The sequence below is a fragment of the Montipora capricornis genome, chromosome 5 (assembly GCF_036669925.1).
Source record: "Montipora capricornis isolate CH-2021 chromosome 5, ASM3666992v2, whole genome shotgun sequence".
Taxonomy (NCBI): Eukaryota; Metazoa; Cnidaria; class Anthozoa; order Scleractinia; family Acroporidae; genus Montipora; species Montipora capricornis.
The window spans coordinates 22,990,513-23,003,012 of record NC_090887.1 but is presented as its reverse complement, the minus strand read 5'-3'; the positions used below and the strand labels follow the sequence as shown (position 1 = coordinate 23,003,012).

General features: G+C 38.7%; 1 protein-coding gene across 1 annotated transcript in view; it reads left to right on the top strand.

Moving 5' to 3' along the window:
• The first annotated feature begins 179 nt into the window (after window positions 1–179).
• Window positions 180–12,500, top strand: part of LOC138048518 (transcription initiation factor TFIID subunit 5-like) — a 16,803-nt gene continuing 4,482 nt past the window's right edge. The window contains exons 1-10 of the mRNA XM_068894701.1: window positions 180–327; window positions 1,439–1,539; window positions 1,692–1,725; window positions 2,354–2,420; window positions 3,685–3,804; window positions 5,437–5,582; window positions 6,755–6,785; window positions 7,711–7,817; window positions 9,059–9,140; window positions 12,428–12,500. The exon at window positions 12,428–12,500 is cut by the window's right edge and continues 39 nt beyond it. Coding sequence (XP_068750802.1) covers window positions 180–327; window positions 1,439–1,539; window positions 1,692–1,725; window positions 2,354–2,420; window positions 3,685–3,804; window positions 5,437–5,582; window positions 6,755–6,785; window positions 7,711–7,817; window positions 9,059–9,140; window positions 12,428–12,500 — 909 coding nt within the window. The remainder of the gene's footprint in view (window positions 328–1,438; window positions 1,540–1,691; window positions 1,726–2,353; window positions 2,421–3,684; window positions 3,805–5,436; window positions 5,583–6,754; window positions 6,786–7,710; window positions 7,818–9,058; window positions 9,141–12,427) is intronic.

The following is a 12,500-nucleotide window of genomic DNA, read 5'->3' as shown; positions in this document are numbered from 1 at the left end:
CTTTTTGAAATCAAGGCTTAAAACGTGGGTCACTTAGTGTTTTGTTAACATAGTTTTGAAATCCAAAGAAAAATATGAATTGATTTTTTGGTCACAGGGGCACTTTAAATATCCAGAAATAAGTCCGCACTAGTGCCTAAGTTATGCAGTTAATTCTTGCTGTCCAAAAAAAAAAAAAAATGGCTGCACATATGCAACACATTCATATAATTTCTTGCATCTTTATTATTATAATTATTCAATTTTCAGTTTTTGAAGGAAGACCACGCAGCAAGCAAACAATAGAAGCTACAGCTGGAGCAGTCACAGGGGAAGCAACATTCGAAGGTGATAATGCTGATAATATTATCATAGTAATGGTGGTGGTAACCGTGATAGTGATGGTAGTGATGATGCTGTTGGTGGTGAAGACGACGATGGCAATGATGATCTTTTGGCGAGGAAGTGGGTTTGTCAGGGCATTATGAATTTTACCAGGCAAAAACAAAAAATTACCATTTTTGTCCCCCCCCCCCCCCCTTCCCTTTCCCTTTAGGCACTGAAGCAGTTATTGAAAGCAATTTTAGGTTTGGGTTGCAAGTCTGTCTGTCATCATATGCCCGGATAAAGGACTGGAACTAGTGTTGTTGATGTCTTTTCCGGCTGTAGTCAGCCATCTTGTATATTAGCTAAGGTACTTTTTGATTAAAAACGTTGTTATCACACACGTCTGCGTGGTCTTTCACAAAGTCAATCACATTGTCAATCACAGAACACTGTTTATCAACCCCCTTCAAAACCAAGATAATGGCAAATGATTTGCAAAGAAACAATTTATGATCCTCTCTGTCTCAAATATTAAGGCCTTAACTTCAGACCTTTTTCTGATAATATTATGACCTAGAATATAATTTATTATGTTACTGGTTAAATTTGACTTCAGGTCGAAATGATTTAACTTACAATAATTTTTGTAGGTTGATGTGTTTTCCTTATTAAGCATTCCTTGAGCAATTTTATTGCAAGTTGTAATTTTGAATTTATCTGAAGCATGTGTTTCGAACTTGTCAAAATTAAAAGTAATACAGTACTGTATATAAAGAAATTATGCGTGTGGACCCAGAATGCTACAGTTGATTTGTAATATCTTTGTGTCTGGTATTCATTATGATATACCGGTAATTATATTAAAATTAGTACTGTATTGACAAAGAAATTACAAATCAACCGAAGTTAATAAGGTTATAATTATTAGAGGTTCTTTTCCTTTGATTTCAGGTCAAAATGATTTTAAAAATCATTTTGACCTGAAATCAAATTTAACCTGTAACATACATTAATGAAACCCTACATGAAAGGAAAAGAACTTCTAATATAACCTTGTTGCAGTTACACTGGTTAAGTAGAGACACCATGCAAGCTTTTTCTTACTAGTCACCGTATGTTCTTTGCACTGCAGCTAATAAAAGCAAGGTTTATTATGGGATACCACCTGAACCTGATCTTGGAGTTGTGATCGAAGAAGAGAGTGAAGATGATGATGACAAAGATAAACCGAAGGTGAAATGACTGAACTTTCAGTAAACTGTATCCATTTTGTATTTTGTACAAAACAGTTACTTGCATGTATGCCATTAATACTCGACAGTCTGGTATGTCATGTTTGTCCAATAATTTTATATTTAATATCTTCTGGTTTGCTTTCTGTGTAGAAAAAGAAAGTCAAGAAGGACTCAAATGGACCAGGTACATTTTTAACTTTCTACAGAGCTTCCTTTCATTAATGAATCCCCAAAACTTCACTAATGATGGTATAATTGCACAACAAAGAATAAGAACACTGGGAAGTGTGATTGGGCAGTCATGCAATAGAATTTTGCCATGAAACTACGCCATTCAAGGATTTTCTTTGCAGTTATCATTCGAAACAAACTGAAAGAAGCAATTTTGTGTTAGAAGCCCACAAAGCAGCTTGAGAGAAGTGGAAAAGATGCATCTAAACAAAGTTTGATAATTATGTAACCTCAAGTTGAAGGGTAAAAGCCAGATTATTTCCCATCCTGGCTGATAGGCATTTTCTTTTCCTCTGGGTTAAAATTCAAATTTTCATGCTGGTATTTGTGAACATTTGCTTTTAGGCTGATGCAGCTATTATTTTTTTCATCCCTTTGTTTTCGTGAACTAGAAACTAGACTTCTGGGGCCGGTTGCTCGAAGCCTGGTTGGCACTAACCGTTGGTTAAGAAGCACATTGTATCAAAACCTATATGTTTCCATGGTATTTAACACTGGTTAGCACCAACCCGGCGTCAAGCAACCTGGACCTGGATTTTTTAGGATACAGTGGCTCCAACAAGTTGCTTTATAAATTTCAGGCAAAAAGAAACAGGAGCATAATCCAAATGCACCCCCATTGAACCGTCAGATACAATTTCCTGTCATGTGAGTATCAACTAGTAATAATGTTAAATAAATGCAAATTGGAGTGTGTGTTATAGACGAAAGAGAGAAGGGATCATTGCACTTATCTTGAAATTAGAGAGCTTTAGCAAAGACAACGGCGACAACAACGAGAACGTTACAAATTTGCATATTTAGTGGGAAAAAACAATGGCTTTGAATGCTCTGCACATGCGTTTTTCACTTTTGTTTATTTCTTTGCCGTCGTGAGCAAAACAACAACATGAAATAGCTAGATTTGAAGCGACCTGGCTTTTTTAGGTGTCTGTTAGAGACAGGCTAAGTGGAAGGATCACTTCTCTCTTTCTTAATAATAATAATTATAAATAATTATTTGCATAATAATAATAATAATAATTATTGACCTGCTCCCAACTGTGTGGGATTCATACAGTAGCTCAGTTAGTAGAGCATTGCACTGGCATCGCAGAGGTCTTGGGCACAAAAATAATAATCCTGTTGAAGCGACCTGACTTTTTTAAGGATCACTTCTCTCTTTCTTAATAATAATATTTGCATTTTGATGAAATGAAAGTGAAAGGTACATGTACATGTAAAACTATTATAATAATAATTATTAAGTAAGGGAAGTGAAAGATTGTCAAGATTGTTAAGACGAGATTTCCCAAACACATGTAAATTTCTTGATAGAATTTCTGCTGATCTTTATAACATCTGTATTGAACAGATCTGGAACAATTTTTGAAAATCTTGTCGTTTGCTGGAAAAAGAAAAACGATAAGGGCTTTTATTAAAGGGACTTTATTATAATCGAATGTGCCAAACATCAGAGATTGTCAATACGGCAAATACGCATACTAATTATCGATACCATCGATCCGCAAGAATAAGCAGATTTCTTTGATAGCATCTGCTCCAAATAAAAGCATACAGCGCCCTCTCTTAGCCATGGTGAAAATCAACCGGAAAAAATATAGGTGAAACCTTGGCTTTCGGTTACTGATCCCAATTAAACTTGAAGAGGCTTGGTGTACAAAATTGATTTGACTAATTTTTGGCAAAAGCCAACAAAAGAATCATAGTCTTTCTTTTATTAAAATGGCTTGAATTTGTTCAGGTTTCTTCCACGAAAGTTACTCATTCTTCATTGTAATGTACATGTACTGCACTCGTGCAGGTTTGCATCTTAAACCTCTGCATACCATGATAAAATCTGGCGTCTAGCTTTCTAATCTCAAGGCTAATACAGACAAGATAATCAATCACCAATGTATTCTATTCTTAGGAAGGACAGTGATAAATTGGTGAAGATTACCTTGATGAGAGAAGCTGCCAAAAGAATAAGGTTGGGTCCGGACACTCTTCCATCCATCTGCTTCTACAGTGTACTCAATGCACATACAAGGTGAGGAGAGAAATTTGTGTCACAAAATTTTAGACTTCCATTGTCGCTGTGACAATATTATTTACGCACTGTTTAAGAAAACGAGTAGTGGTGTTTCTAGAGGCGATAAAACACATACTTTGAGTTTTTTGAATGGCTTGAAAAACATTCCTAAAAAAATTGTCCCTGAGGAGTTTGCACAACATTTAATGTTCAAATTGTGAGAGGAAGATATTAGCATACAAGACAAAAAAACAAGCCGGGCCTTTTTACTATTCTTTAGATGCAAAGAATCCTAAATAGGAATGTTTTATCGGGTTTAATTAAAGCTCATGCGCATGACATTTTATCAGTGTTGAAAGGCTGTTAGGTTTGTGAATTTATTAATGAGTTTTTGAAGTTAAGCATAATGTTTAATGATTTGCTCAGCATTAATTTTAATCTAATGGCAGATTAGAACAAAAATTCTGGTGCCTTCATTGAGTTAGAACAATGTCATCAGTTTTTGAGTGGGAGCTGTTCTAGATGACAAGTATTACAAGTAGTAATATTTTCCAGTCACCAATAAGGATCGGTCTGGACTTCAAGTCTGACTAAAGATTTCCAGTCCAAAAAGAAGCTGAGGGCCAAAGGCAATAAAATTATAGAGTCTAGGTTGAATTGGAGGCATAAAGATGCTTCAATGTTGTTGTTATTATTATTATTATTATTATTATTATTATTATTATTATTATTGTTTTTTTTATTTGATTCATTTCTAAATACAGTATACAAGTATATCATTCAGTTTCAAGTAGCCAGTTGTTAATTGCCTATATGTTGAGAGATTTACAACTGTATTCAAAGACAAATAAAGCTTCCATTATTATTATTATTATTAGTAGTAGTAGTAGTAGTAGAAGTAGTAGTAGTAGTAGTAGTAGTAGTAGTAGTAGTAGTAGTAGTAGTAGTAGTAGTAGTAGTATTAGTAGTAGTAGTAGTAGTAGTAGTAGTAGTAGTAGTAGTAGTAGTATGAAGATAATATGATAAAAAGATAACGGTGAAATGATATATGAAATGGATCATATATGAACTGTGGATATGAAATCAAGTGAAGCTATATGATCCTTGCAGTTAGAGCGTCGCGCCGATATCGCGAGGTCACGCGTTCAAACCCCGTTGAAGTCCTGAATTTTTCAGGCTTCTTTACGCAATTTCAAAAACTGCATTCATAACTGCAAGGATCATAGCTTCACTTGATTTCATATCCGCAGTTGATATAATTATGATCCATTTCATATATCTTTTCATCATTGATTCATTCCTCACGGGAACATTAGAACCCACAAATGACCAGTACGTCAGTGGCTTCATAGCTCAGTTGGTTGGAGCGTCGCACCAATATCGCGAGGTCACAGGTTCAAACCCCATTGAAGTTCTGAGTTTTTCAGGCTTCTTTACGCAATTGCAAAAATTGCGTTCATAACTGCGAGGATAATAGCTTCACTTAATAAAAAGATAATTATCATTTATGGGATAAATTATGATAATAAGGCAAAAATAGTTATTGTGAACAAAGATTCCCATGTAATGTCAATGCGTAGAGTGATGATAATGGCAAGGTATGATGCAATCCTCAACCAATTATCTCAGAGAATCATCATCTTATTACAGTTTGAACACTGTTAGTATGTCAGAGGACTCAAGCCTGCTGTCAGGTGGGTTTGAGGACAGTAGTGTGCGGGTGTGGAGCCTCACCCCAAAGAAACTGAGAATGCTCAAATCACCCTCAGAACTTGCACAAATTGACAAAGAAGCAGGTTAGTTAAAGTTGAATAAATAATGTAATGTCTTTAATCTTTAATCAAAATAATTGCCACTAGCGCATAAATGCTAATCTGGCAATGGAGCAGCCAGCAGTCGCTCAATTTACATGTACGGCGTTACAAGTACAATTACATGGTAAAATAACAATTAAGATTACATAGTATGAAATTACAATCAGATGGTATGACAATAAACGAGGTATTAAGTTAAATTAACATGTTAGAGTAGTGGGCACTCTCCGGATAAATTCTGGGTACGATGCCGATCTAACAACATCAGCTGGTAACGCGTTCCATGCAGGGATTGATCTTACATAGAAAGAGTGTTTGTAAGCGTCGACAGAAGAGGATGGGAGCCTGATCTTAAAGTCGTGACTCTTCCTTGTACGGCCATACGCAGGCACGGATGTGAGCTCATAGGGAACGGAGATGTTAACTTGGCCTCTATGAATTTTATAAAACATGCCGAGATCGTACATCCTGCGCCTTGACTGCAATGAAGGCCAGTTCAAATCAGTAAGCATAGATGAAACGCTAAAATTCTAAAATTCGGAAAATAAGTCCCAGGGCTTATATTTTTCTAAGGCCCTTTTTCAGGGGCTTAGTTTTGGAAGGGCTTATCTACGGAGGGAAATTTGCGTTTGCAAATTGATTGGGCTAGCCTTATACTTGGAAGTAAATTTACCGTTTTTGCTTTGTTTTACTTTGTATTTAAGGGCAATTTTCCAAGCCCCTGGGGGGGGGGGGGGGGCTTATATTTGGAGGGGCGATTTAACGGAGGGTTGTTTGCATTACTACTTTGGGGGGCTTATATTTCGAGGGACTTATTTTCAGAATTTTACAGTATTATGAGTCAAGAAGCTGGCCTGGTCTGGTTGTGAGGGCATTTGATTTGCATGTGTTTGCTTTGGGCTCAGATCCCTCTCTTACCATTGGCTGGATTTGTCCTACATTTGTATGTGTTCCCAAATTCAACAACAAGTTACTTTGTAAATAGCAAACTGGTTTCCTTCTGCCAGCTGGGGTTCTCAATCATATTCTGTTAAGTTTGAGTTTTTCTTAGAGCGGAGTGGCTGTAAAAAACTTAAAAGCTGCATGTATTTCTAGAAGACAGTATAAACAAAGCCATTTTACTGTTGTTGATCACTTTTATTTCTCTATCTCAGAGGATGTTCTTGAACGAATAATGGACCACAGGTTTGTTCCCTATTGCTAGTAACATCACACATAAAGGTTATGATTGAATTTACGATGCAATGCAATCATTTTTTACAATGTACCTGTATACTACGAGTGCACCAAACACTAAAATGAACCATTAAAGTAGAGTTGTCTTCCCAAGTTTGGTTAAGAGTGAGAAAGTGACAAATCTACCGAATGGGGTGAGGGGAGTAGCAATTCTCCCTCCCAAGATAGATGGGGACAATAATTGTTCTTAAATATAACCCATTCACTCCTGAGCCCCCTTCCCCCCCCCCTCCCCTCCCCCCAATTGACGAGTAAAATCATCTGGCGTTTGACAGAGTAAAATCTATTGAGTTTTACTCCAAAGATGATCTTGGCGATTGAATAGGAAAACTAGGGACTGTGAACTGTCTACAGGTCACCTGAGCCTTCTTTTGAAGTCAGTCAGAGTATGAAATGATTGTTTTGGTAAATGGGTTTACTTTACTTGAGAATGAAGCTAATTTTCAATAATAAAGTATTCTCGTTTGTCTCACGATGTGGTCACTTGTGATGTAGATCGCGACGTTTCGACTGCATACTGCTAGTCTTCGTCAGGCGATGAGGTCAACTGGTTACGCGTCACCATTTAAGCAGGCTGCTCTTGCTTTTAAGCAGCTGTGATTGGTGTGTTGTTCCTTCGTACGGTTCTCCTTTTGTTGTGTTTCTCTATGTTGTGTTTCTCTACATCACAAGTGCCCACATCGTGAGACAAACGAGAATACTTTTTTATTATTGTACTTCACCACGATGAATAACAGCAACCTTTTTTATGACAAGCTAATTTTTTCAAGAAAGACTATTCATCTTACTCATCAACTTCATCAACTTCATAGTAGAGATTTACAGCACATCACAAAATGCATAACAGTACTTGTCTTGTTGTTGTACTCCTTAGGACAGCTGTGGAAAGTAGACGCTTGATTGGTCATTCAGGGCCAGTATTTTCCACTAGTTTTAACACAGATAACTCATTCCTTCTCTCGAGCTCTGCAGACAGAACAGGTATGGACCGTATTCATAAATGGTGGCCAAGAAATTATCCTTTTGTCTTTGTGCTATTCATCCTCACTACTTCACTTTGGAGCACAAATTCTTTTGAATTTGTTCGTGCTAACGATGCTAGTGAGGATGATTTGCAACATAAAATAATTACTTAGCCACCATCTATGAATATGGTCTATAAGCTACTATTAACCTATCTATTGTAACACTTGTTCATTCAGTTTCTTAAAAATAGAATCTAAAATAGGTCTTGACATACACTGTATGTTTAGACACTGTCAATGCCTATCAGAAGGGGCAGGTTGCTCAAAGCCTGGTTTGCACTAACTGTTGGTTAAGGTATCAAAACGTATAGAGTTTTTTCACTCACATGATCAGTAACCTTGTTTTTCCACCGAAACAAAAGAAAACATTCGCATGATAATGGATCATACGTTGTAACCTTGTAAATTGCATTCAGTGAACTTGACTGATTGTCAACCTGCGGCCAGTTGCTCGAAGCCCAGTTAGCGTCAAGCGGTATCCGTGATATTTAACGCTGGTTAGCGCTAACAGTGCTTTACGCAACCTGGGCCTGGTTGCAATGAGGACCTTAACTTTCGTTTTTCTTCTTCTGATTTATTTATTCTGCTATTACTTGGTTTAATTTAAATTCTGGGAATTGAGCATTCAGGGATTACCAAGAAGGTCGGGGGAGGGGTCCCCCCGGAAGGTTTGGGACGCAACACCGATGGTCTTGTATCATAATTCTTCTGAAAATTCTGTTAGTTTTCAACCTCCCACAAGTGTGCGTAAATACAGTGACATGGTATGGGACCTTCAGCATATCGTTTTTTCCGCGAAGCCCTAAGTCTGAGGGAGGTCCAGCTCCACAGTTACTTCTCAGCTCAGAGAAAATTGTAAAACGCCATGAGACTGTATGTGATATAGGCGGTATATAAATCGATTACCCATTACCATAGACTGCAAAACAGTCGGTTTTCGAATTCTCGCGCGCTAGGCATGCGGGCCTCACACTTCTCTCCCCAGTCTCACTCTTCGTTTTCACACTCGTTCCAGACCTTACGCTTGAAAAGATGCATTCGTCCAACGCAAAAATACTGTACGGCTGTTTTGCAGTCTACCATTACCATTGCCAGATGGTTGGACAATGTGGCAATTTGAAACGCACGACCTGCGCCTTTTTTGCATTTATAGTGGGTTTTTTTTTAATTGTTTTTTATTATTATTATTCTGTATAGTGCGTCTATGGAGTCTCTATACCTTCAGTTCATTAGTTTGTTTTAAAGGACATAACTACCCCGTCTGGGACGTTCAGTTTTGGTGAGTTGTTGTTTTTGTTTACTCCTTGAACTCAAAGACCGAAAAGGGTCGCAAACTGGGCTGTTCATGCGGGCAAGATTGTGTTGCTACCGTCAGGTTGTTTTCTTGATCTACAAGGCCTCACAAAGGTTGTACCCCAAGGGAAATACACGTATTAAATTGTCAATTTTCTGGATAAGCGTAAGGCCCGGCAAAACGCCATCATATATACAAAAATTTGGTTTTATCAACGGAGTTGATAATGTAAATTGGCCACCGTACAGAGATTCTAAAAGCTGACGTTTCGAGCGTTAGCCCTTCGTCAGAGCGAATCAAGGGATTATGGGTTACGTGTAGTTTTTATAGTAGAGTAGGAGCTACGCTATTGGTGGTAACATGGCAACGTGAAAAATAGGAATATATTAGTTAAATGAAAAGCGTTCGTTAATACCGTGAGGATTAAGGGTGCCTATTTGAAAGATGAATTTTTGTTCCAGATTCTTGCGGCTTTCCGTCGTACCTAGATGTAGGGAAAGGCCGCAGATAGCCATGTGTTTTTTGGAGTGGTTAGGCAGATTAAAATGGCGAGCGACTGGCTTAGATGCATCCTTGTCATTTTTCTCAACATCGCGAAGGTGTTCGCGGAATCGGTCACCTAGTCGTCTACCTGTCTCACCAATGTATAATTTATTGCATAACGTACAGGTTATGCAATAAATGACATTTGCGGAGGTACATGTGAAACGATCGGTGATCTTAACAGATCGCTTAGGTCCCGATATTTTGCTAGTGTTAACAATGAAAAGACAAGTTTTGCATCGTGAGCGCGCGCATTTGAAAGTGCCGGGTTGCTCGTTAGTTTTGAACGCGCTTCTGACTAAAACGTTGCCTACGTTTTTGTCGCGTTTGAATGAAATAAGTGGATGTCGCGAAAAGATTCTACCAGTCTCGGGATCATTTTGGAGTAATTTAAAATTACTAAGAATGATGCTTTTGACTGCGTGATTATGAGGATGGAAAGTGAGGGTGAATGGAATTCTGTCATTCTTATCTTTTTGTGACGTTTGTAGTGATGACTGTCGATCAAATTGTTGGGCGCGATGATGGCCCGCTTTGACCACAGAGACAGGATAGCCACGTTTTTCGAAGAACTGGCACATCTCCTCTGATTTGCTGGAAAAATCGGAGTCATCACTACATAGACGTCGAAGTCTAAGAAATTGAGAATAAGGAATGGAGTTCTTGACATGTGATGGATGTGACGATGAATACAACAAATAACTGTGTGAATCTGTAGGTTTGTAATGCACACTAGTACATAGCACGTTGCCTCTAATAGAAACTTTGATATCTAGGAAAGCCAATGAAGTTTCCGAAATTTCCCAGGTATATTTAAGAGCCGGATGAAAGGAATTGACGGAGGTTATAAATTGATCGAGTTCTTCTCTGCTGGATGAAATAGCGCCGATGCAGTCGTCGATGTAGCGGCAGTAGAGTTCAGGTTTGGGGTCGTTGCACTGATCAAAAAATTGGTGTTCAACATATCCTACAAAAAGATTGGCATAGCTAGGTCCCATTCTTGTGCCCATCGCTACACCATTAATTTGTTTGTAATAGTTGCCGGCGAATGAAAAACAGTTAAGCGTTATTGCATAACCTGTACGTTATGCAATAAATTATACATTGGTGAGACAGGTAGACGACTAGGTGACCGATTCCGCGAACACCTTCGCGATGTTGAGAAAAATGACAAGGATGCATCTAAGCCAGTCGCTCGCCATTTTAATCTGCCTAACCACTCCAAAAAACACATGGCTATCTGCGGCCTTTCCCTACATCTAGGTACGACGGAAAGCCGCAAGAATCTGGAACAAAAATTCATCTTTCAAATCGGCACCCTTAATCCTCACGGTATTAACGAACGCTTTTCATTTAACTAATATATTCCTATTTTTCACGTTGCCATGTTACCACCAATAGCGTAGCTCCTACTCTACTATAAAAACTACACGTAACCCATAATCCCTTGATTCGCTCTGACGAAGGGCTAACGCTCGAAACGTCAGCTTTTAGAATCTCTGTACGGTGGCCAATTTACATTATCAACTCCGTTGATAAAACCAAATTTTTGTATACTACTTCCCCACCGACGCAGCACCACAGTTTCTTTAGAAACTACCCCTTCAGCCATCATATATAGCCCATATGTAGCCGTGAAGGTCTCGTTTTTCGTACAACATGTCGCGCAACAATGTTGCGTTGCAAGTTGAGATGTTTTGTTGCGCGTAATACCATCCTCTTGTGCAACAAATTTTTATGTTGCTAAAAGTAGACGTCGCTTTTACGTTTTGGAATATGGAAATTTGTCACGTAAGAAGGTAGTAATACGGGCAACAAACCATCTCAACTTAATCTCAAAATATGAATTCGCGTAATTTTAATCGCTACGTGACCCTTTCAACCTTTTTAATATGACGAGGGTGCGGTAGTTCCTCGAGAATGACACTCGTCGGAACGGCACTTTATTAAGGGGAGAAAATGAAAATTTATCCTCAAGTGCTGACGTTCTTCATAAAACCTCAAATTTGGCTATTTCATGTTGTTGTTTTGCTGACGACGGCAAAGAAATGAACAAAAGTGAAAAAGGCACGTGCAGAGCGTGCGAAGCTATTGTTTTTGCCCACTAAATATGCAAATTTGTGACGTTCTCGTTGCCGTCGCCGTTGTCGTTGCTTAAGCTCCCTATCGTCCAACAACAGGGGTTTAGTCTTATACAACCTTGGGAAGGGAGAGCGAGGCACATACAGGACATGGCCAGTAAAGTGCATTCAACGTTCAGTCATGATGTTCTGTAGCCTTTGAAGGCCAGGGGCCGGTTGCTTGAAGCCTGGTTAGAGCTAACCGTTGGTTAACAGGTATCAAAACCTAAACGTTTCCATGGTATTTAACGCTGGTCAACGCTAACCATGTTTCGAGCAACCAGGGACAGGTTTCTGGAAGCCTGGTTAGCGCTAACCGTTGGTTAAGAGATATCAAAACCTATGGGTTTCCATGGTGTTTAACGCTGGTCAACGCTAACCATGCTTCAAGCAACCGACACCAGAAGGTCACAGTACATCTATTCGTTTCCCCAAGGGGATGGCTGGGACAGTAAGTGCATGTAATTGGGGCTTCTCGTTTTCCAGGGGGTGAGGTTTGGGTTGAAGAAGTTTGTCAAAGGATTAACGAGAAATTTAATACAGGTTCTTACGGGCCGTACGATAAATCTATGTAGAGAAGTAGGAATATTTATAGTTTTCTTTCCTCAGTCCAAAAGGGCACTATTTCGCTACAGCATCTCATGACCGCACAGCCCGCCTTTGGAGCACCGAGCACCCACAA